This window comes from Coccidioides posadasii, chromosome 1, assembly GCF_018416015.2.
Source record: "Coccidioides posadasii str. Silveira chromosome 1, complete sequence".
NCBI lineage: Eukaryota > Fungi > Ascomycota > Eurotiomycetes > Onygenales > Onygenaceae > Coccidioides > Coccidioides posadasii.
In genome coordinates this window covers 6,279,249-6,301,299 of record NC_089407.1, presented here as the reverse complement: position 1 = coordinate 6,301,299, position 22,051 = coordinate 6,279,249, and the positions used below count along the sequence as shown (strand labels likewise).

The following is a 22,051-nucleotide window of genomic DNA, read 5'->3' as shown; positions in this document are numbered from 1 at the left end:
GTCCGCGGGGATTTTCTCCTACAGATATAGGATACAATTGACTACATACGTGTCTAAACCTATGTTAGAAGTGCATTGCAGATCCGAAAGCACTCATTCCCTTTTAAGCCGTACAAGATACTCATAAGCATAAATCGGACTGCTGCAAAGTCATTCTAGCATTTCGTTCCTGGAGAAAGGGGACGCGGTGGCAAAAGCAGGGCTCCATTACCCCAGCTGTAAGCACTTCTTTGAAAAGCAACAGGTTAACACCGTTTAAAAATAAACGGAAGATAACAGACGCCTATTACTCACTCAAGAGTTGAAGAGAATACCTCCCTTCGTCCTCAACAAAGATTAAGCACGGTAGCCCCTCGCTCCCCCTCGAGCAACAAGTCCGAAACGCTTGGAGAGGCACGAGAAGACAGAAACAATAGAAACCGAGTCATCAAGCTTCAAGAAAATACTTTCAACATAATCATCAACTTACCCTCTCCGTTTGAACGAGCACGGACACACCATGTGCTTTGGCAGCGCTCCGCGGCCGAATCCCTATCACTTTGTCCCCTACAGCGAGGCTGCAAGGCCGGCCTCGCTAGATGATGTTGCGAGATGGAATTCGGCGATTAGAACTTGCAACCCGCCTAGAAGGTCGAGCGGCACGGATAAGATGATGGGCAAGGGATTAAACATCACAACTGACGAAATTCGACGTCGATCTGACAGTGGTGGAAGTCAGTGAGATTGCCTGGTCTCTATGAAGTGTGGGCATCCAAGTGTTTTAAGGCTGGGCTAAACTTCACTGTTGTTTATTTTCCAGGCGCAGTTAAGCAGTTGATGGCATTTATCATTAAATTCTTTGCGAACACTTTAATCTCATTGAATTGAGGGACTCAAATAAAATCTTTTGGCAAGTATAATAATACAGCCAAGTGGGAGCTTGCGACCTTACATCTTAACATTTTAAAAACCAATCTTAGGCCAGCCCCAAGGCGAACGGATCAGCAGTCATCGCCTGCATAGCCATCCAACCGTCCAGCCATGACACATCATCTAGTTGTGGGCCACTCTGGTGCATGTTCTGCTCTTGGCAAATAACCTCATCAACGGCCTGCCATATCTTTGGGTCAGAAATGGGCTGTTGAACTTGGAAATAAGTCTTCAGGGTAGTATCCATGTCTGGGTTGTCCAGCGAAGCCTGCCATTTTTCCTTAGTCTTTGCAATAGAATCAAGGGCGCGTGTGGCGCTTCGGAACGCGATAGAAAGCTCTTTTAACGCTTCGCAGCAGACTTTAAGATCGTTGACCGCAGCTTCACGCGTAGAGCTGTCTTCTGATGTGCATGAGAGAAGTAAGTGCACTAGAGTAGCAGAAAATATCATATGTACTCCCTGGATATTCATCCTGCGTAGGGACCATTGTTGCTTGTATATCTGAAGAATTAAAGCAATCGCACGCGCCGACTCGGCACATCCTTCCCGAATGTCTGTGGTCATGGCACCGCTAGCGCCAGCAATCAAAGGGTGATTTGCGAATATCATTACCTCGTGGTATTGCATGTGGAGTAACAGGGTATGGGGCAATGTGATGCTCGACTGGAAGATCGATTCTGTCGAAATCTCAGGGGGTAATGATTGCCTCCAGTGTATCAAATCCCTTGTGACCTTTTTGGTGCTACTGTTAACAATGCCCCTGGAATGGAGTTTTATATCGTTACTGCAAGCTATTAGTAGGAGCACAGCGTTAAAGGTGTTGGGAGACGCAGCCTCACAATATCTTTTGCAGCTGAACCATGATTACGTAGAGGCTCACTTGGTGCTCCAACACATGATCAATCGTATCTGGATACTGGCGGGGTGCAGGTGCATTAAATGGCTGTATTGCCTCATCGGTATAATGCGTCCATGCCCGCGATTTACCAGACTTGTGGGATGGCTTTGGGACTGTTACGCCATCCAGGTTGATATGCATCGTCAATCTACCAACGTAATAGCTCCAGCCGAGATCGACGAGAAATGTTCCCCAGAATGCTACGCGACGAGCGACAACATCATGCTGGTCCATAGTCCCCTTTTTAACGTAGGGATCGGGGTCCATGTGCAATGCGAGGTCGACTGCAAGCCGCATTGCCATACCACTATAAAGCCAGCCACGAGCATCTCTCATCACAGCTGCTTCATGGGCGCTCATGATGACAAGTGCTTGAACTGTGGCAACGGATGGGCTATCCATGTCGGCATCCAAAAGTACGCGAGCACGTCTCCCAAAAAACTCGGCTAGTGGAGAAGGAAGCTCCAAAATGATTCGATCTGTAAAGGCGGAACCGATTGCACACCTGTACCTATCTGTTAGAGCAGAGAAAATTTTGTGGCTGTAGCTTCGACTTACATCGCATTGACCAAGACTTGATTATAGTACGGTGATTGTGACTTAGGATCAGTGGTACTCTGGGATAAAGCCCGTGCACGTGTGTTCAGGAAAACGTCTTCATCAACAACATGTATAAATGGATTTTCCCAAGCAAAGTACAGTCCAATTAGGTGGTCTTCAAGTTCGCGAGGGACAGTGTGACCTACTCCAGCTTGGGCGAGACAAGTATCGGCATCGTACCCGCAAAAAGGGGCGCTGTCCGCTTGAGGGCCGGGAGCCTCATTCAAGAGATGCATGTTGGAAGTGGCACCGTAGTACCGTAGCTGGCCGTCCTCGGCAACGCGAAGAGAACCTAGACGTTTGGAAAGCTGATCTAGCTCGTCGTCAATGCAGCCACCAGGGTGCTGGGTAGTCGGTATCGTCGTTCTTCCGTCTAACCTGTGGCTGTAAGTCCCGATTTCGTGGCCGAGGCTGCCTAGATGGGTTGAATGGGGGTGCTGATCTGGACTGGGAGGGGCCTGTGACGGAGCCTGTCTCTTGACGAGATATGCATGGCAGTCGAGGGTGGAGGTCGGCACGGGAACGGGGATGTTGTGCTTCCGGAGGGTGTCTTCCAGGAGCAGGACGCGGTTTATCAGCTGGGAAGCGGCAACCTTTGAGACTCTAAAAGAGACTTCTGTTACAACAGACACACATCAAGCGGCCATCCGGAATGATTGCAGCTTACTTCCGCCTATCCGGGCCACGCAGGTAGGTGCAGTCGTGCTTGAGTCGCAGGCAGTTGGAGCACCGGGGGGAAGCAGCATCGCAGCGAACTTTCATACGACGGCACTGGTCGCAGGCCGTTGTGATGTGCTTTCCCTTCCTCTCCGCCCTGCCTGGCATGGAATAGCTTTTGGGTGTAGTTTGGAGATGCGAAGCTCACGCACCCGGCATCGAGGACTTGGATGCCGCCGGCAGATCGACAACGTCGGCTCAACGACCTCAGAAAGCGTGCAAAACCACATCCATTGCACCCCGTAGCTTTTATCTCAGCTCTTCGTATTTGATCTCATGATTCGCAGAGCCATTGTGGAAAATGCGGGGAAGTTGGCGGCTAAAAGGAGATATCTCCACATGGTTAGAATGTCTGCAGAAGCTGTCTTTTGCTCAATCGAGTGTCGTCAAGCTCAGTTAACTACGTAGTTAACTAGCCAGCTCAACAGCGACAGGCTGTGTCGAGTACTTGATGCTCTCAAGGCCCGCGTTCCACAAAACAAAGACCGGCATAACGGACACATTTAGCTCTCCACCCAGGATGCAGAGTATGATGTAGACTCTGACTCTGATTTCACCTGCGCGAAATCACAGGCCGCGATCGTCGTTCGGCTCGCCGAGGAAACGCGTTGTTTGCCGAGAGGCTGACTAAGCCCCCCCTTTTTTCCTTCTGGCGGTGGCTTCAACTGACTCAACGGGCGCGTCGAGAATCGAGATGGGACAAACCCGCTGACGGGGGCATCGCGATCGGGATGAGTCTCAGTCCTCCAGAAAACGGAACCTCCTGGCGTTGTCTTAACCAGCCGTAGCGCTGTGGCCGATAGCTCCCCCATGCCATCATACAGATTACACTCCACGTATATCATGCCCGACTCGCCTCAGGTCCCAGCAACAAAAAGTACAGGCCACTGGTCTATTTGAAAAGGGAACGCTTTGCTGTCAATATGTCATTCTCTTCCCCTCTCGATGATTCCAAGCTACGGACCTACGTATCGTCGTCCATCGGTCAGCGAGAGAGACGGTTGGAGGAGGCACTCGCCCTCGATCACTGAGTCTCGGCAACATCACTACTTTGCCCAGTTAACTAACTAGTTAGTGGTCGGAAACTCCTTTTAAAAGTTGTACGGAGCGCATTGTACCCCACGTTATGGAGACACGCCTCTTCAGGCTCTAGTTCGACTCTTCCCATAACAGCTACCGCAGCCTAGGGTTGGATAATAAGCTCAGCATCCAAGCCGTATGGCAGAGAGCATTCACCTGTTTGCTAGATGACTCCATCCAACTGTCAGTCAGTCAGTCTGTGGTGGCAGGATAAATGCCCGTTTCCTTGTCTAATCTCTCCTTCTGTTCAGCAGCCATTTCTCTCCTTTCAAAGGTTGCACTTGACTGCTTTTTATCCGGCCGACCGAAGGTGACAGGTAGTGACTGCCTCCGGTATGGAAACACCGCTGCCAGAAGAAGAATCAAACATGGCTAAAGTCCGCGACTCCTTGACAGTAAAAAGGACCCGGCAGCTTGACCCTTGATGTCTGGCCTCGTTCACCCACTGCCGCCCAAAATGCCCATTCCTGCCACCGTTGTGTTGCTTGCAAGCTGCGTCACAGGTCGTTCAATGATGGCTCTCGCTTCGTCTTTTCCCATTACAACCAGCGCCATGACGACGGGCTGTGTCTCAGAAGAAGCGACAGTCACCTCTACTTTCCTTCTCGCGACAGTCCGCTGGAGAAATTCTCCATTCTCGCTGACCTTCGCTGACAACAGCCCGACGAGCCCGGAAGCAATTCCGTTTACCACTGCTGTTGGCGATGGTATAACAAACTCACCTGATCCCGACACCACTAATGTCAAAAGCGATCTTGCCATGATGCACTTCGCTGCCGATGAAGATGAATTTCTTGCCAAGCCAGGCCCAAGCCCAGGCAGTCCAAACCTTTGGGAGGGACAGTGTCGAAAACAAAAGCGAAAGTGTCGAAGGTGTCACACCGGAGTCCACTTTGCATGCATGAGAGAATTTGGAAAAGCGAGGGGAAGATGTTATGATTTGTAAGTGCTCGTGCCCCATCCCAGATCCTTGAGTTTTCCGCAAACATTTTTAACAAGATGTAGGTTCAGAAAAGGTTGTGAGGAGAGATGGGACTGCTCGTGTGAGAGACTGCGATGAGGGCTTCTTGCAGCATATCCTATTCGCAATTCCAGCAGTAAGATCAGCAGCCGTTCCCTCTCCGATTAGATTTTCTATCACATCCCCGACACTCTGGCCTCCGCTGAAAGTATCGTTGGAACACTGATGGAAGGGGCAGGAAAATGCCAGCTTTGTGATAGCGGCAAGAGGATTTTAGTCACCATAGGTTTTTGTTGAGGAGCTATCAATTAACAATTTCCCTCTCTTACAGAAACATTAACACCTCCTTCAGAGACTTAGCAAGCTTGCATGCCTGTCATTTTGTGGGCTACTGCGTAGATGGCGAAGTTGGGGTAGCAGTGGTCATATAAAATTTAACCAGCATCTGACCGGATTTCGTCCGGTCTTCAAACCGTAGCCCTTCTAAGTTGTAAACTCCAGCCAGGCTTGATGCTGAGCTTGGCTACCGATTGACTCAACACTCATGCGGGGAAGAAGCTCCCTTGCACATTGGTGTCCGCGATATGAATTCCGACCGCTGATCCTCACAGGCCAAGCCTTCTCTTCGCTACTCAAACCGCTTGAGTGCTGAGAGTTCATTCGTTATCTCGGTTTATCTCGATCCATCTTTTCATTTGCTAATTACTGAGGTAATCCGTTTGGTGATCCACAGCCCTGGGTGGTCCTCGGCTGGTGGATATCCTCAAGCTGAACAGCGTGTAACATGCCAAATATATAGCCCTCTTGACTACGACCGGGATTCTATTTTCAGAAGGCTTGAAAGGCTGCATAAGCCCTCGACTGGGAAAGACACGGAATTTAAATCCGATAACTTGGGATTCCACTACATAAAGACCATCCCGGTCTCCGGCTTCCGGTCCCAGTCCATCTCCTCTTTCTCCTCAACGCAGCCCACTCTCTGCTTTTATCCTTTAACCAGCACTCCCGCCCAGTAATTTATCCGGATAGCTAGGCGGAAACATGGCAGAAGCACACGTCTCCAAACTGCGGCGGAGCCCGACCGTCATCGTCATCGGTGCTGGGCCCTCAGGAATCTGCATCGCCCACGAAATGAAGCATAATATGGGATTTGATGATTTCATGGTGTGTCCAATAAATCCAGGTACCAGACGAAATCCCGGCGTCTTCCATTGCTTATTTAACTTGCACACCAGATCTATGAAAAACTGGACGGGCCCGGGGGAACATGGAGGGCCAATAACTACCCCGGCTGGTATGTACTTTAAACTCCTTTTTCTTTTTTTCTCAAATTTATATCTTTCAAGGTAAACGCGGGCAGCTAATACTGTGCGAAAGTGGTTGTGACATCCCCACGCACCTTTATTCGTTCAGCTTCGAGCTCAACCCCGATTGGTCCAAGGAACTATGTGACCAGAAGGAGATATTGGAATGTGAGGAAACTTATTCAAAGAAACTCTCTCATGGAGCTTCTATTGACCTTCGACCCACGATATTTCAGACATGGAGAACACTGTGGATAAATACAACCTCCGCCCCCATATGCGCTTCGGGATCGAATGCATGGGCGCAAGATGGCGTTCTGACATTGGTCAATGGGAAGTAACGTTGAGAGATCTCAAGACAAACATCGAATACTCTCGGTATGCCACTGCACTGGTCTCTGCCGTTGGTGGTATTTCGTTTCCTCGCGATGTCAAGTTCAAAGGGATGGAGAAATTCCAAGGGAAGATATTTCATACGGCGAGGTGGAATCATGACTTCGACTACACAGGGAAGAAAATGGCTGTCATAGGAAACGGTTGCAGCGCTGCTCAGGTTGTCCCTGCTCTGTTGTCAAAGGCAGCATGTGTCAAACAGTATGGGTTAAACTAGAAGCCAGTGCGAAAAAAAAGAAAATGGAGTTAATTGACGCTGTCTCAGATATGCGCGGAGTCCTCAGTGGTATCATGAGAGACCGAATCGTCCATTCACGAATTTTGAGAAGTGGTGCTTCAAACATATTCCTTTCTGGCTTCGATGGCAGCGACTGCGACTTTTCCTCGAGAGTGACAACCTCGTCTCAACCTATATGCCTGGACCAGCGGCAGCGAAAGTGCGAGAGCGTGTGGAAACACAAGCGAAGGAGTATATCCATGCTACCGCGCCAGAAAAATATCACGATTTCATCGTCCCAAAATTTCCGCTCGGTGAGTCTAAATCAGCTCGCTCATATCCATTCATCACTTTAGTTGATCCGTCTTCGTCAGGTTGCAAGCGTCGTATATTTGACCCTGGTTATCTCCAGTCCTTGCACGCGTCAAATATCGAGGTTATCCCAGAAGGGATCAAAGAAATCACCGAAACAGGTATTATCAGCGACAGTGGTGTCGAACATAACTTTGATGCGATCGTTCTAGCAACCGGGTTTCAGGTACAGCAATTTTTAACTCCGATGGAGATCGTTGGGTCCAGTGGAGTATCTCTGCGCAGGCAATGGGAAGAGAATCGTGGCGCGCAAGCCTTTCTAGGTACAACAGGTGAGTGCGATAGACCAGATTGACCAACCTAGCCAGCTTTAAGAGAAACTCACCAGATCCTCCCAGTCCATAACTTCCCCAATTTTGGTATCCTATTTGGTGAGCGACAGTAATCATATCAACTGGCCACCGAATTTCTCAGCTAACACCTCCAAACAGGGCCAAATACATTCCCGGCCCATAACTCCGTTCTCTTCACCTGCGAAGTCCAGGTTGGATATCTCGCCCGTACCATCCTTGCGCCACTGATCGATCGTCGCGTCTCCATAATCGACGTGAAAGAAACCCGCGAAAACGTCTGGGTGAGCGATATTCATCAGCAGCTACAAGGTTCAGTATTCTCTGCTGGTTGTTCAAACTGGTATATTAATGAATTCGGGCGAAATTCCGCCTCATTTCCAGGATATGCGCGCAACTTCTGGGTGCAGACCTGGATGACTGCCAATGGACTTGATGACTATGATGTGGTAAAGGCAGAGCGAATTGGATGGGTGTTTAGATTGGCATCCAGGTGGCTAAGAATTTGGTGGAGGACGAAGAGGCGGGTTAGTTTGACGTTATTGTTGACACTCTGGATAGTTGCAGGGAGAAGGGGCAAAGTGGCGCGAGTAATTAACCATATCCTAAGAGTTCTATCTTCTCGGATCAGGGGCTGAAACTGAATATATATTTTCGTCCGGTCTTGTTGGATCACTGGTTGGTTTCTCCCTATACCAAGAAGATATATGGATATGTTTGCTTTGCGTAGTCCTCGGCTTCCAGCACATTAAAATGACAACTTTTCTACATGTCCAAGAAATGCATCGTTCCCTTCCCCCCTCAATAGGGCATCCACATCGACTCTACCCGCCGTCAAATACTTCTCGCTAATGCCCACGTTGACTTTCTTGGACACCAATTCCCTCAATTGTGCCTTCAAGCCCGCAAGCTCTGCCTTAGATAGACTAGCGGCTTTCTGTTCTCGTGCTTGTCTACCTCCACCACGACCACGCCCTTTGCCTTTGCCCTTGGATTGCTGTTCGGCAAATTCATCGCTATCATAATCAACACCTAGATCTTCGGCAGCGGAACGTAGCCAATCATCCTCAGAAGATAGCTTTTCCTTCGCGAGGATAGACTCTGTAATTCTTTTGGCAAGCGTGACACGAGGGCGAAGGCGGTCGATTATACGCCTGTCCAAGTCTACAGATTGCAAAGGAACCTTTTTCTCCATCTTAGACTCGGTGGCGCTGGAGTCTTTCTTATTGGAATGGATCTTGGCAACGAGCCTAGCGACACCAGTAGTCTCTTCCGGTGCGCATATTAGGATCGACTTTCCGGATGCCGAAGCTCGTGCTGTTCGACCTGAACGGTGCACGTATGTGTCCGCGGTTCTGGGGACGTGGTAATGAACGATAAGATCGATTCCCTTGATGTCAAGTCCCCGTGCGGCAACATCAGTGGCCACGAGGATAGACGAAGGATCTGATGACAGGGAAGAAAACCGCTCCACGGAGCGGAGGCGGGCTTTCTGAGCCATTGATGAATGCAGCGCGAAAGTAGGAAGATTAAGATTTTGAAGTAATTGAGTTAAGCGGCGTACAGCAGAGATAGAGTTTGTGAATACTAAGGTGCGATGTTTGGGGTGATAGAGGAGAAGGGTGTATAAAAGCAGATCCTGTTTGAAATCATCGTTAGCACCGTTGGAAGCATTTCGTATCGCGCGAAAGAGAATACCTTATCCATAGGCGCGCATTGGACTAAACCTTCCTTCAAGTTCTCAGCCATTTGGGAGATCGGATTAACATCGATGAATTTCGGTCGTTCTTCTCTAAAATTCAGCTTTCGAAGAAGGTACTCCATGGATTCCTTTTTGTCAAGCAAGTCATCATTCCTATATCGGATCTTTCCCGAGAGCTTTTGTTGTAGGCCCTTGTGGAATGTTGCTGAGAAGACCAGCGTCTGGCGTGGCTCCGCCTTTTTCTCTTCATCAGGCTCAGGCTCAGGCTCCCGCTCCGACCTTTCCCCGTAAGCCTCTTCAGTGATCTCAACTTTGTCGATGGCGTTTAGTATTTCTTCCACTTCTTTGAAATGACCTTCACTCAGCAACCTATCAGCTTCGTCGATGACGAGAAATCTGATCTTTTTCAGCTTTGACAGAAACCCAGTCATAGATCCGACAACTTCCCATAACCGACCCGGGGTAGCGATGATGATATCAGCGTCAGCGAGTAGCCGCTGCTGCTTGTAGATGGACAAACCACCCGTGACTGTTGCGATCCTAACTTGTGTATTTGGGGCATGGTTCACCAAGTCGGTAAGATGCTTGTTGAGTTGGTGTGCGAGTTCTCTCGTTGGCGACAGTATTAGCGCCATGGGTTCCTTCGTGCTTTCGCTCTCTTCAGATGCAGTCGGAGCTCGACCGCCCCGATACTTGCCTAAAAAATATTCAACTATCGGTATGCCAAATGCCAGAGTCTTCCCAGATCCTGTAGACGCCTTCCCGATTACATCATGACCTTGAAGCACGGCTGGGATACATGCGGACTGGATAGGTGTCGGAAAAGAGAACTTGAGTCTTCCAAGGCTAGTCTGTAGTTCGGCACTGAGATCTAGAGAATCCCAAGCGGAAACATCAACGTCTTCCTCAACCTCGTCTTGTAGTGCGGCGAAGGATACCCCTGTCTTAATACCGTTGTCTGTTTTAATACGAGGACCTCGATCCTTTGGCAGTGTATTTGACTCTTTCTCCTTGTTTGAATGATTCGTTTTTGTTCTTCTGTCGTTAACTTTTCCATGGTTTTCAGCTTTCTTTTCGGCTTCAAAAGTAGTCCTGTCCCCGCCTTCGCTGTCGTCGCCGAACCCGCTCCATTCTTCCCAATCTTCCGCAGGTTGGCCTGACTTATCGGTTGAGTTTTTAAGAATGCCTTTGATTTTACTTTTGGAGGCCTAGTTAAGACCGGTCAGAGAAAGATGCACCTCAACCTGATATTCCTCCGTGGAAATCCATACCCTGAACTTGATCTCCCCACCTCCAGACGGCCTCAGAATGTCCACACCCTCAATTTCTTCCAGGCCGTAAAATCCTTCGGCATCGTCTAACCTATCGGGCAACGTGACTGTCTTCCAATCCAACTGGTCAACGCTCACGATGTCGTGCGCAGCATCGTCGGAGCTCTTGGCAGTCGCGGCATTGAACTTGCGTCGCTTGATGGCTTTCGCGGTGTGATCTTTGTGGTTATGAGAGCGCTTCTGCGCCATATCGATACGGGATTTCTCGGCCGTTATTTTGAATTTATTCCTTTGTCATCGAGTGACCGGTGCTGGATGGAGGTCTTTTTCGGAGCACCTTGAAAGGTCGACAAAAATTTAAGCTTCATTTTAGTGCGACCGACTCAATCTTATCGCATCCCACCAAATTTCCAGCCCGGACGGTCAACCTATCCCCGCCAGCGAATACTATATGCCATTGCAGCCCCCCACGGGACACAGATAGGGCCATTCTACGTTCACCGAAATGGGTAAATCCTCCAAAGACAAACGTGATGCTTATTATCGTCTGGCCAAAGAGCAGAATTGGCGTGCCCGCTCCGCTTTCAAGCTAATTCAGATCGACGAACAATTCGACCTTTTCGCACACTCTGATCCGGACAGTGTGACACGTGTGGTGGACTTATGTGCCGCACCGGGGAGCTGGAGCCAGGTGCTTAGCCGGGTGCTGATCAAAGGGGAGAGCTTTGGACGAAGAGCTTGGGAAGAGAAGCGGAAGAAGCAATTGAGAGATTTGCGACGATGCGAAGAAGAGACAGGCCGAGAAAGTTTCAGCGAAGAGACTCAGAAAAAGGGAGATATCGATGAAGATGGATCGCAAATCCTTAAGCCACGGAAGAATGTCCGCATCGTCGCGATAGATCTCCAGCCCATGGCTCCTCTAGATGGAATCACGACTCTAAAAGCAGACATCACCCACCCGTCTACAATTCCGCTTCTACTCAAAGCTCTGGATCCGGACCTCTACAGTGAGAATGAAAATGGAAACACAAGCACCCCTTCCCCCTCCAGGCCGCACCCTCACCCGGTTGATCTCGTCCTCTCCGATGGTGCCCCCGATGTTACGGGCCTCCATGATTTAGACATATACATCCAGTCCCAACTCCTTTACGCTGCCTTGAATCTCGCCATTGGCGTGCTTCGCCCTGGAGGGAAATTTGTGGCGAAGATATTCCGTGGGCGAGACGTCGACCTCATCTATGCCCAGCTTAAAACCGTTTTTGAAAAAGTCTCCGTCGCCAAACCCCGAAGTAGCCGAGCAAGCAGCCTTGAAGCGTTCGTGGTTTGCGAAGGATTCATACCTCCGGTAGACAGTAGTGGAGAATCGAGAGCCAGTTTTGAAAATCCGATTTTTGGAGGTGCAAGGTCTGGGGTCCCAGCTACCGCGGGAGCCACTGAGGTCGACAATATACGGTGGATTCCACCGTTTATTGCTTGCGGGAGCTTGTCCGCTTGGGATGCTGATGCCTCGTACGAGCTCCCACCGGACCACGTCAGCCTTGATCCAATACAACCACCCACTGCACCTCCTTATAAGAGGGCGCTGGAATTGAAAAAGGCAAAAGGTGGCGCATATGGAAAAACGAAGGGAGTTGTGTATGAATTTTGAACATGCATTCATGCCAAGTGAGCAGAAAGGAGTTCAGGTGCTTTCAAAGGTCTTAATTGCCCATTTTACTTCAAGTTATAACCCACTATTTCCTACCTAAAGGTTGGTTAAGTAGATTTAATAAAAATACTCGGGGTTATGTCAATAGTCTGAATACATAGTTGCACTTTTACAAAAATTGTATTAAATGCAGTAAGTAGAAACGTAGCCGATCATTTATTTTTTCATGAATCCTAGAGAAACAGATGGCAGGAGGAGCACCGCACTGCGCCTTATTCCCATCTCCCGAATGCGTATCAGATGCCTTTTCCGAACCCAACAATTATCTAATAAACTTCTAGAACATATCTCAAGTCGTCCTTGAGCTTCTCAATCTCTTTCTTAGTGTCCACCTTCTTGCCATTCGCCTTGGCATGGATGGCGATGGCCTCTTCCAAGACGTTCGTCACATCAGGAACAGGCCATGTCGGACCGCAAAGATAGAAAGCACCTTCTTCCTCAAGATATGCCCGCGTAATTTCAGGTAGAGTCTCACGCATCCGATCCTGAATGTAGATCTTGTGGGGTTGGTCACGGGAGAATGCCCTGCCAAGTAAAGTGATGACTCCGGCAGCCTGGTAGGCTTCCCACTCTTCTCCATAGCAGTATTCTTCTCGTTGGTGACGTGAACCCATGTATAAAAGAACAGCCCCGACATCTTTGCCTTGGGCTTTTTCGAGGGCACGATGCTGGACAAAGGCGCGGAATGGAGCCAAACCAGTTCCAAGACCAGCCATGATGATTGGTTGCGTGGATTTCGGTGGCAGTTTCATTACGCTCGCCTTCACACTGACTGTGACGGTGGTACCAGGTTTTAATTTGCTCAAATAGTGGGAAGCCTGTCCATAGCGTGTTCTGCCTCTCGGATCAACCCAGTCAACAACGACAATCATCAACGTAACGGAATTTGGCGTGACCTTCTGGCAAGAAGCAATTGAATATTCTCGCCGCTTCATAGGGTTAACAATTTTAATGAGATTGTGGAAGCTCGGGTGAGCAGACGGGAATTCATGGAGAATATCGGCATAGGTGACGGTATCCACTTCAGACCTCTGTTTAAATTCCTCCGCACCATCCGCTCCTCCGAGCTTCAGTAGTTGCTCTTTCTCTTTCACATCAGTCGCAAACTCAGCCAAAGATTCATAAAAGCGCTTAGGAGGTTTTCCGAAGATATCGATATTGTGTGTGAGGGCCTGGTAGACAGTCCGGTTTTCCAGAGCTTCTGGGTCCTCTCGGGACGGAACTTGAACAATTTCGTCGGCGTTCAGGTTGTAGAACTTGATAAAGTCACTGACGTTTTCAGGATCGTTCTCAGCATGAATTCCAAGGGCTTCGCCAATATCGTACTTGAGGCCAGACTCTCCAAGGTCAAACTCGATATGGAAGATATTTCGATTGTAAGTGGCAGGCGTAAGCCTACGGTTTTCTTGAACGGTAACGGTATACGTTTTGGTTGGCAGGTCTGGTCGTAGCGCATTTATTGCTCCATAAGCTTCTTTGAAAGCAAGGCCCTTCGCAACGGGCTGCCAGTCGTTAAGTTCGGAAGATGGTTCGTCCTCAGCCTTGTTAAATGGTGCAAAGCTCGTACCTCGAATATCGGTTGCGAGCTGTTCGATTTCAGATGCGGTTTCTCCGACACCTTTCCATGACTGAGGTATTTCGATCTTTCGGAGCATACTCTCGATAATTGAGGAAGCCTTGTCGACGATTGTTTCCTTGTTTAGAAGAAGAGATAGTTTTTTCACACCAACGAGCTCAAGATCAGGGAGCGCAATACGCAAAAAGGCAATCTGCAAAATCAAGGGGTCAAGGCTGGGATCCTGGCAGTCCGACGTATCCAAAATGAACAACTCAATTGCTTGCGATGCAATAGCCGCTTTAAATTCTGTGGGTAGTTTCTTTTCAAGGTCATCAACCTTGACGCCCGGAGCATTGACAATCACACACCCACCGGGTTTGACGCTTTTTAGAACTTGTATTTCTGACAGCAGTTTGATATTTCCAACGTAAGAGACGTCCGCAGAGTCCACGGAGTAGGGAGCATCAATGACCTTTGCACTTTTCCGAATGTCAGTACGAATGGTTCCTCCCAGTGTCAGGTTATCGTACACGGTATGGGCGGAAACATTGAAGACTGAGTCTTTAGCAAGGGCTTGGCCAAGGACAAGCGCAGCAGTGCTCGAGAAGGAGTCATCGACGTCCCAAAAAGTATATTGCTTGGTCAAAGGGTCAAGCAATCGTACGCCATCGGCTCCAACTCCTCTTGCTCTCTCGAGCTGATGTCCGACAATTTTCTGGAATGCCTCAGTGATGAGACCTCTGTCCCAAATCTGGCGAGGTGAGTATTTAATCTCGGTACATTCTACTCGAGAACTAATTCCGCCGCTGAACATCAATGCGGCTAGCACATCTTCATAAAGGGGGGCATGCACGCCATCTTCCTGAACGGCCAAGTCGTTTTGAACCTGGCCAAGAACACCGACAATCTTGGTCGTCTTTGGTAGTACCCTAGCAAATTCCTCCTCGACGAATGGACGGTAGATGCGTACGTTTACAACACCAACACGGCCATCGCTCTTCGATAGAGCAATAGCAACCTGCTTAGCCAAAGAACATTCGACAGTACCGAAGGCCACGAGAACAGAGGTCGCCTCTGCGTGTCCATAATATTCAAAAGGGGCGTAGTCCGTGCCAAGCTCTCTGTTGAAAGATTTCAACAAATTCAGCAGCTTGCCATGAGTGTCGAGGTGCTTTTGGTCGGACCCAGAGAGCCCTGCGAGAGCAGATCTGTATGCGTTGTGGAGCCCGGATCGATCAAGGACGTCGAGCACTCTGGTCGTTTCCCTGCCGACACGAAGCCCATCGTAAATATGGATTGTTGGGAGATAGGTTGCGAGAAGAGTCGAGAAAAGGGCCATATGTTGTGACTCGTGGACCGACTGACTTGTGACCAGGGCCATACCCAGCTCCTCCGTCAGTCCCATGGCGGTGGAATAATCCGACACGAGTCCTCCGGAAGGTCCACCGACGTAATCAGCAGCAGCCACATGAGCAACAAGCGGGTTTGCTACCGAGTAAAGGAGGGAGAGCTGCTCCAACGCCGGCCGCATGTACTGTAAGGTAGCAGAAGATGCGACTATGGCCTGGGGGATGTGGCGCTTCTTAAGATCAAAGTCTTTGGAGAATAGATACCCGAGGGCAATAGATCCAGCACCCTGTCGTGTTTCCATGGTCTGCACGGCTGTAGGATAACCGTTTGCATTTGGTTCGGACTGGGAGGACCAGTGTCTGACGGCAATGTCGAGGTCGAAGGTTTCCGGGGAGTAGGCGAAGAGCTTGTCAGATAGCGTGTAAGCAACATGCTGGATCAGAGTCTGCGCTGTCACATATGTTGGGCCACCAATCGAAGAGAAGGGGATCAGGCGGCCGAACGGCAAGGTCAGAGACTGAGTCTGATCGAGTTCCTGACCGAGGGCTTCAGGAGCTGCACCTCCTGAAGACGGCTCAATGGACCTCATTTTGGCACTGCGATGAATGCCGAGAAACTCTTCCTGCCAGGCAAAAAAGAGTGAAGAGAGTGACAAAGAAAGAATGAGAAAAGAGCAAAACAAATTTTGACCTTACACGCAGACACAGCGGCAAAGGGTGAGACAGATGCAAAAAGGAAGACAGAGAGAGAGGAAAAGGAGAGAAAGAAAAGAACAGGCAGAGTTGGAGAACGGGCTCCAACTCCGAGGCGAGACGACGGCCCATGCGCCGGCTGCTCGCATGTCGCATGGCCGGTCGTGAGAAATGCCTCTTTCGGCATCTCAGGGGAAATCACGCAATTGTTTGCTGATCGAGAATTGCAATTGCGTGCTCGACAGATTGGGGCGGCACGTTCTGCTTAGTCATACTCTGCCACCAAAAAGAATTTGTAACGAACTAAACTGTATAAAGCTAGTAAGTTAACTAGCGTCTCTCCTGTCTCGACCCGCATTATGTCATCCGGGTCTTGACGTCAGTTGTGTTTTGTCGTGATTGTTGACGCAACTGTAGGCCCTCGCAGAGGAACAGGGGGTAGCATCAGCATTCTCGAGCGCACCCATTACGGAGTACAGGTCTAAAAAATGGCAACAACAGCAATTGTTGGAGGCACGGGCCTTGTGGTGTGTATAGATGTTATTCATCAGGCGGAACTTTCCTAACCGGTCTGACACAGGGCTCGAGCATCGTCAATATCCTTCTCTCCTCCCCCAACGTTGCGCACATCGACTTCCTCGCCCGCCGCCCCCCCAGCACGCCCGTCACTAAAGACCTTATCGAATCCCACCCATCAAAATTTGCATCGTATATCTCCACAGATCCCCCGTCGTCCTGGGCTTCGCACCTCCGTTCAACAACCCCCGCCCCAGAAATATTTTTTTCCACTCTCGCAACCACCCGTGCAACTGCCGGGTCTCTCGCCGCCCAACGGGCCCTCGAGCACGATGCCAATGTCGATCTAGCCCGTGCAGCAAAGGAGGCAGGTACAAAAGTATACGTCCTTGTCTCCTCCGCCGGAGCGGACCCATCCTCAAAACTACCGTACATGAAGCTCAAGGGGGACATTGAGAAGAGCATCCTAGATTTAAATTTTGAGAAAACAATCATCCTTCGACCTGGTTTCCTTTCCGGACAGAGAGAGGAACGTAGGATCATTGAGGGGATGGTCGGTGTGATTGGGAATGCGGCCGGGTGGCTTAGCAAGCCTTGGTTAAAGGATTGGTGGTCTAACGATGCTGTAGAGGTTGCGCGCGCATCTGTGAGCGCAGGGTTGGCGGCTCTGAAGGGCACGGAGCCCGATGGGCAGCAAAAGGTGAGAATTTTGGCCGGCAAGGATATAGTTCGCCTGGGACGGACAGAATGGAAAGAAGCCTCCTAAACAGCCTCGATATTCACGTGTGGCAAGTGGCCTATCGATTACATCGTCTTCCCATAGCTTCATAGGAGAGTTTGTCTTTTTCCCATTTGTACAATAATAAACATATTTACATATGCTAGGAACGCCAATCACCGGCTTGGTGCAGAGAGCGGCGTACTAAATATGCAACAACTCACGTCGCAGCAGCGCATAAGGCTTTCACTCCCTACGGCAACCGTACATTTAGACCTTCGTGGTTTCATGATCGCTCCCCGCTTCAGGTGCGGCAAGTTCCACTTTCTTGCCTTTTTTTGGCGAGACTCTCTTGCTTGGACCATGAATGACTGAAGCACCCCGCCCGGATTCGTCAGTGAATCGTGATACCTCTTGGTTTGCAGGGCTCACCTCCAGCGGGCTTGCCTTGCTTCTTCCTTCTCTTGCCCACTCTTTTTCCGACTCCTCCCTTGCGCTTTCAGGAGTCTGGTTTTTTATGTCCCATGCAGAACTCTGCGCCGCAACAGCATTATCAGTTCCAGATTTTGAGTATTCACTCCGTTCTGTGTTAATTGCGTAGCGGCTATCCGGGTCATTTTCGTCAACGTAGGTGCTTCGCTGGCAGGTGCCAGAGAGGCTGCGGCAAGGGGCAGGTGTGGTAGATAACTTCACACTTGCACCTGAGCCGGGTAGCTTGGCTATCGATTGGGCAGTTATTCGTATTTTTCCAATGCCATTGAATGTGTGAGCGCCGGTTCTTTTAGCGATGGTAACGAATGCGAACATGGCAGCACTTCGAGTAATCACTCAAATGATTTTAATTCTAGATGTTTTTCACGGTACTTGTTTTGAGGGCAATTAGATCGGATGGTAGCTTCGAAGCTGTCCAATGCTTAAAGTCAGTAACTATTCAACCTTTAGGGGTATTAGCAGGAGATGGAGTATCACACTGGCGCGCTACATATGCGTTAGACAAGACACACAATTTCTGTTTAAAACACGAGCCTTCACTCAGTCGACCATTGTGCATGAGAGAGAATTAAAGGGTAGTTAGGCACTCTGTAAACAGTTTTGCAGGCAACTACTCGTCAATAGAAGCTACTTAAGCTTGCTTCTGCTGCCGTTGTAGGTAGAGGTAAAGATGACGTAAACAGGGTTCCCTAGGTTGGACAAATTCCCCGCTGGAATAGTCCGGATGACGTCAAGACAGGCCGGGATAAGAACAAAGCCCTAAGCCCGGACTAACACAACCCATAGTTATGGTGTTTTGTCATTGGAGCAGGGAGCACTCCCTACTCCGTACGCTGTATCCGAACAACCACCAGATATTGAAAACGCGAATTTATTTTTGATGGTCTGATAAATCGAGAACCAAAGTCTAGATGTAACAGAGGCAGGGTGTATCATAATACTCTCACGTCTTCGTGATAATGGAAGAGTGGACGGCACACTCCATTATAGTATCCAGTTAGGCAGTCGCTCCCCTTTTGGACAACAATGAATCTGAACAAAAAGGCGTACGACAAGGGTGCACTAGGCAACGGCAATAGACCTGATCTCAGTTCTCAACCAGTGCTTGGACTTTTCGGATCCAGAACGATGGCTGAGGAATGCGGCATTGCTCATGGAAATTGCAATGCCACACGAGGGGATGAACGGTATTAGCTTTAACCTCAAGGGATATCTGAGACACAAAGCTTCCTAAAAGCTCTGTAGAATTTGACAATCATCAGTGACGGACGCAGAGCAATACTCTTGCCCTTTGCCCAAACGGAATCGTTTAGATAAGAAATGTGGTGTGGCAGTACAAGTGACATGGCAGACCGAGAATGAATTCGCGGCGCAGATACTGCTTTGTCTAGGATTAACCCGGCTAGGCTTTTAATCCAAAATGAGATGATGTGACGAAGCAAAAAGGCAACCCCAAAAAGAGCAAGTTGGCCAAGATGCACCAGAGACAAGGTATAGATTTTCGAGACTTCCATATCTTTTGACAGTTTGGGCAGAAAGACTTGAGTTTGGAATATTCAACGAACGGGGATCCGCGCAGGCTTCAGCCTCACTAAAGGTACATGATATAGCCTGGAACATTGGATATCTTTGACACGTCAATGATCGTTCTAGTGAGAAGCAAAATAACTCATGGACTACCAAAAGCCTACATTCCCAGGGGCTCCTGCTGATCGCTTCAGACTTCCAAGGCAACTTGCCTTTGCGGCACAGATGTCTTTGCGGTCAGATGGCGGTAATTCGAAGTTTTGACGCTTAAGTCCATGGTTAGGGTCTTGATATCGGGCAAATAATAAACCTTGTTTCCAGAGGTCGATCGAGGACAGGATCTGCTCGAAGAAATCTGGCCGTTGGCTACCAAAGACGGGACGCCTACAGGTAAACCTTGCAGGCGTAGCCCATTGAACATCATTATTGGAGCCGTTGGAGGAAGCAAGGGATCCCTTCCAACTTTACCCATGCCACCTGGCAAACGGGCGGGGTATTAATAGGCGGCGAAAAGGGGACGGCAATGTGGCACCAATAAGGCTTAGCCTCTGCAATTTGGCCGTTTATTTTCCCAAGGACTTCGCAATGGCACTTCGCTATCTGCAGTCAGGTCTAATTGCAAAACGAGGCTGAGATGGTGCCGGAGGAGGGTAGAGAGGAGCGGTTAGGCCAATGCGGCGTTTTGCATTCGAAATTTGAAGGCGTACAGGGAAAATTTTGTGACAATGTCACATCACCATGCTCTCGTTGTACACAACAGGGACTAAGAAGGTAGATCAAAAAGCAGGACCCCCGGCACTCACCCGGGCTGCATAAAAAATCGACGAGGATGCATTATGCGACCGTAGCCTAATGCAATAGGGGAAATGCATGTCGTCTTGGGATCTGTGGGCTTTGAAGCACATCATTGATCCCACATGGTAGCTTCAAATGAGCTTCCTGCAATTGTGATTTGTTATACCTGGCCGTTCAGCAGTGAACTTCAACCTTGCTGGCTGGATCACTCGAATAGCTTAATCCCAACTGCCTGGATACAAGCCAGGTATGAGATATTGCAATTCCAACGTTCGAGAAACTGTTTCACCGATCGGTGGTTTAGTGTGCCCCTACCATGAACCGTTCATACGATTGAGGATTTACCATATTGATGACGGTGTCGCTGTGTCCACTCGTTTCTAACAAGCGTTTTCCACTTCCCGCCCCCGATACCTTCAGGACTTCTCAGAAAAAGAAATTCGAAAGCATTAGACTGACTTAACTTGGACTAGGTAGTGAACTAGGCACAACCAAAGTCGCCAGTTTTAGCGAGTTGAGCTGGTCATTACTTGATGATAGCTTTGTTTCAGGATATTCCTTCCTTGGTCGCCTTCTTCCTTTTCATCAGTGATATACGGACATCTAGACCACCTAGCTCGGCATGGGAATGGAGCAATTTCGTCGCAAATCTGTGCAAGGAAGACGATCTGTATCCGCACAGAACCCCCTGATAGTAGTGGGTCATCGAGGCAGACGAGGCCAGCGGCGACTTCCGGCGAAGACAAAACGGAGCCTTGACCAAGATCACCAGAAAATGGACGAATTTAGGACGCACATTTTAGCAGCCTTGATCACGACGGTGAATTTGAACAAATCAGCCAGACAGTGGATGCCACGTCATGAACACCGGGGAGCTATAGCGCAACGTTCGCGGTGGAACTTGGACATTAATTCCATGTCGTCATTAAGTAGAATCACCCATCTAAAACATAACTCCGGCGAAAATGGCACTATGATGTGTTGAGTGCCAAAGCAAGGGGTTGGGTACAGGATTGCAACGGAAGACAGGACTTGACGGAGCGATGAATGCACCACTACTGAAGAAGTTGTGTCCACACATGATGAAACATCATTATGCGCTCAATGGTGGTGTACAATCGCATCGATGGGGTTTGGAAGAAGCAATAAGGACGGTACGTTAATGTCATATCCACCACGTCTGAAACCTGGTTCTCAATAGTCTTGCATAATGAGGCGATACACTCCAAGTTCCTCATCCGAGATGCAAGCAGACAAAATACGAGTAGCCTTACCATGCAAAAAGGGCGCAGACAAGATGCATGAGAGGCAGATTGAGTCTGGAGAAGTGGAGTGAACTAGACCAGGGTACATACCAGCATAATCGTCACACATGGGTGAAATTCAGGGGCCGGTTCTCAAGGACGAGAAAGCTCGCTTTCAATGCTGCTTTCTGACAGTAATTGGCCACTCCTATCCACAATGAAGGTTTGAACGGACATGTCAAACACGGGTGGAGCCAGCCGTTAAATCCGAAGAGTTATGGCAAGTACTTTGGTAAATCTCGTGAACAGAAACAGATGTGGCCAGGCCGGATGGGATGTCAAGGCATAATTCACGGCAGGGTTTAGATCAGGGATTGGAGCCAGCTGGCACGAATGGGCAGTTTGTCGGGGACGCCATTGTGATGATCTTTGCTCCAGTGAGCCTCGGAAAACATCGCGCGTATAGGAGAAACAAGGAATGCTAGGATAACAGGCCGAAGACAGGCCCGTTCAGCCTAGGGTGAACAATTCGGAGTAGGGGCAAAGGTTAATTGAAAACTTTTGCCAACGGAAAAGATGGGCGAGCGGTCGTAAGCGATGGAGCCACGACAGCGAACAGTCACGCTAGATTGATATCAATTCGATTCAAGCTGCATCAGGAATTCAGATCCTCGCACACCACGACGGGCTGACGGCGAACAACCCCACTTGGTGATGCACGAACGATCACAAACTT

The 22,051-nt window shown here is 49.3% G+C and overlaps 11 protein-coding genes across 11 annotated transcripts; 7 read left to right on the top strand and 4 right to left on the bottom strand.

The window, feature by feature from the left end:
* Window positions 1-3: 3 nt before the first annotated feature.
* On the top strand, window positions 4-888 carry D8B26_001853 (uncharacterized protein). The gene is made up of 2 exons (XM_066123654.1): window positions 4-218; window positions 308-888. Exon 2 carries the CDS (start codon window positions 500-502, stop codon window positions 719-721), a length of 222 nt encoding a protein of 73 aa, XP_065979729.1. The 5' UTR covers window positions 4-218; window positions 308-499; the 3' UTR covers window positions 722-888.
* A 67-nt stretch (window positions 889-955) lies between these two features.
* On the bottom strand, window positions 956-3,170 carry D8B26_001852 (uncharacterized protein; the record flags this gene model as incomplete). Its single annotated transcript, XM_066123653.1, has 4 exons — window positions 956-1,694; window positions 1,750-2,313; window positions 2,367-3,011; window positions 3,076-3,170. The coding sequence occupies 4 exons, from the start codon at window positions 3,168-3,170 to the stop codon at window positions 956-958; spliced, it is 2,043 nt and encodes a 680-aa protein (XP_065979728.1).
* A 1,459-nt stretch (window positions 3,171-4,629) lies between these two features.
* D8B26_001851 (uncharacterized protein) lies at window positions 4,630-5,265 on the top strand (the record flags this gene model as incomplete). The annotated part of the gene is made up of 2 exons (XM_066123652.1): window positions 4,630-5,147; window positions 5,211-5,265. 2 exons carry the CDS (start codon window positions 4,630-4,632, stop codon window positions 5,263-5,265), a joined length of 573 nt encoding a protein of 190 aa, XP_065979727.1.
* A 1,443-nt stretch (window positions 5,266-6,708) lies between these two features.
* Window positions 6,709-7,143, top strand: D8B26_001850 (uncharacterized protein; the record flags this gene model as incomplete). The annotated part of the gene is made up of 1 exon (XM_066123651.1): window positions 6,709-7,143. One exon carries the CDS (start codon window positions 6,709-6,711, stop codon window positions 7,078-7,080), a length of 372 nt encoding a protein of 123 aa, XP_065979726.1. The 3' UTR covers window positions 7,081-7,143.
* A 15-nt stretch (window positions 7,144-7,158) lies between these two features.
* On the top strand, window positions 7,159-8,380 carry D8B26_001849 (uncharacterized protein; the record flags this gene model as incomplete). Its single annotated transcript, XM_066123650.1, has 3 exons — window positions 7,159-7,724; window positions 7,791-7,823; window positions 7,884-8,380. The coding sequence occupies exons 1-3, from the start codon at window positions 7,277-7,279 to the stop codon at window positions 8,378-8,380; spliced, it is 978 nt and encodes a 325-aa protein (XP_065979725.1). The 5' UTR covers window positions 7,159-7,276.
* Window positions 8,381-8,490: 110 nt separating this feature from the next.
* On the bottom strand, window positions 8,491-10,987 carry MAK5 (ATP-dependent RNA helicase; the record flags this gene model as incomplete). The annotated part of the gene is made up of 3 exons (XM_003065814.2): window positions 10,716-10,987; window positions 9,441-10,652; window positions 8,491-9,381 (listed from the first exon to the last, which is right to left on the bottom strand). The coding sequence occupies exons 1-3, from the start codon at window positions 10,962-10,964 to the stop codon at window positions 8,491-8,493; spliced, it is 2,352 nt and encodes a 783-aa protein (XP_003065860.2). The 5' UTR covers window positions 10,965-10,987.
* A 233-nt stretch (window positions 10,988-11,220) lies between these two features.
* D8B26_001847 (uncharacterized protein) lies at window positions 11,221-12,363 on the top strand (the record flags this gene model as incomplete). Its single annotated transcript, XM_003065813.2, has 1 exon — window positions 11,221-12,363. The coding sequence occupies one exon, from the start codon at window positions 11,221-11,223 to the stop codon at window positions 12,361-12,363; it is 1,143 nt and encodes a 380-aa protein (XP_003065859.1).
* A 188-nt stretch (window positions 12,364-12,551) lies between these two features.
* On the bottom strand, window positions 12,552-15,920 carry D8B26_001846 (uncharacterized protein; the record flags this gene model as incomplete). Its single annotated transcript, XM_003065812.2, has 1 exon — window positions 12,552-15,920. The coding sequence occupies one exon, from the start codon at window positions 15,918-15,920 to the stop codon at window positions 12,690-12,692; it is 3,231 nt and encodes a 1,076-aa protein (XP_003065858.2). The 3' UTR covers window positions 12,552-12,689.
* Window positions 15,921-16,445: 525 nt separating this feature from the next.
* On the top strand, window positions 16,446-17,368 carry FMP52 (Protein fmp52, mitochondrial). Its single transcript, XM_003065811.2, has 2 exons — window positions 16,446-16,550; window positions 16,604-17,368. Exons 1-2 carry the CDS (start codon window positions 16,512-16,514, stop codon window positions 17,303-17,305), a joined length of 741 nt encoding a protein of 246 aa, XP_003065857.1. The 5' UTR covers window positions 16,446-16,511; the 3' UTR covers window positions 17,306-17,368.
* A 27-nt stretch (window positions 17,369-17,395) lies between these two features.
* D8B26_001844 (uncharacterized protein) lies at window positions 17,396-18,346 on the bottom strand. Its single transcript, XM_003065810.2, has 2 exons — window positions 18,229-18,346; window positions 17,396-18,160 (listed from the first exon to the last, which is right to left on the bottom strand). Exon 2 carries the CDS (start codon window positions 18,062-18,064, stop codon window positions 17,528-17,530), a length of 537 nt encoding a protein of 178 aa, XP_003065856.1. The 5' UTR covers window positions 18,065-18,160; window positions 18,229-18,346; the 3' UTR covers window positions 17,396-17,527.
* Window positions 18,347-21,197: 2,851 nt separating this feature from the next.
* Window positions 21,198-21,800, top strand: D8B26_001843 (uncharacterized protein; the record flags this gene model as incomplete). Its single annotated transcript, XM_066123649.1, has 2 exons — window positions 21,198-21,225; window positions 21,625-21,800. The coding sequence occupies 2 exons, from the start codon at window positions 21,198-21,200 to the stop codon at window positions 21,798-21,800; spliced, it is 204 nt and encodes a 67-aa protein (XP_065979724.1).
* Between the last annotated feature and the right edge of the window lie 251 nt (window positions 21,801-22,051).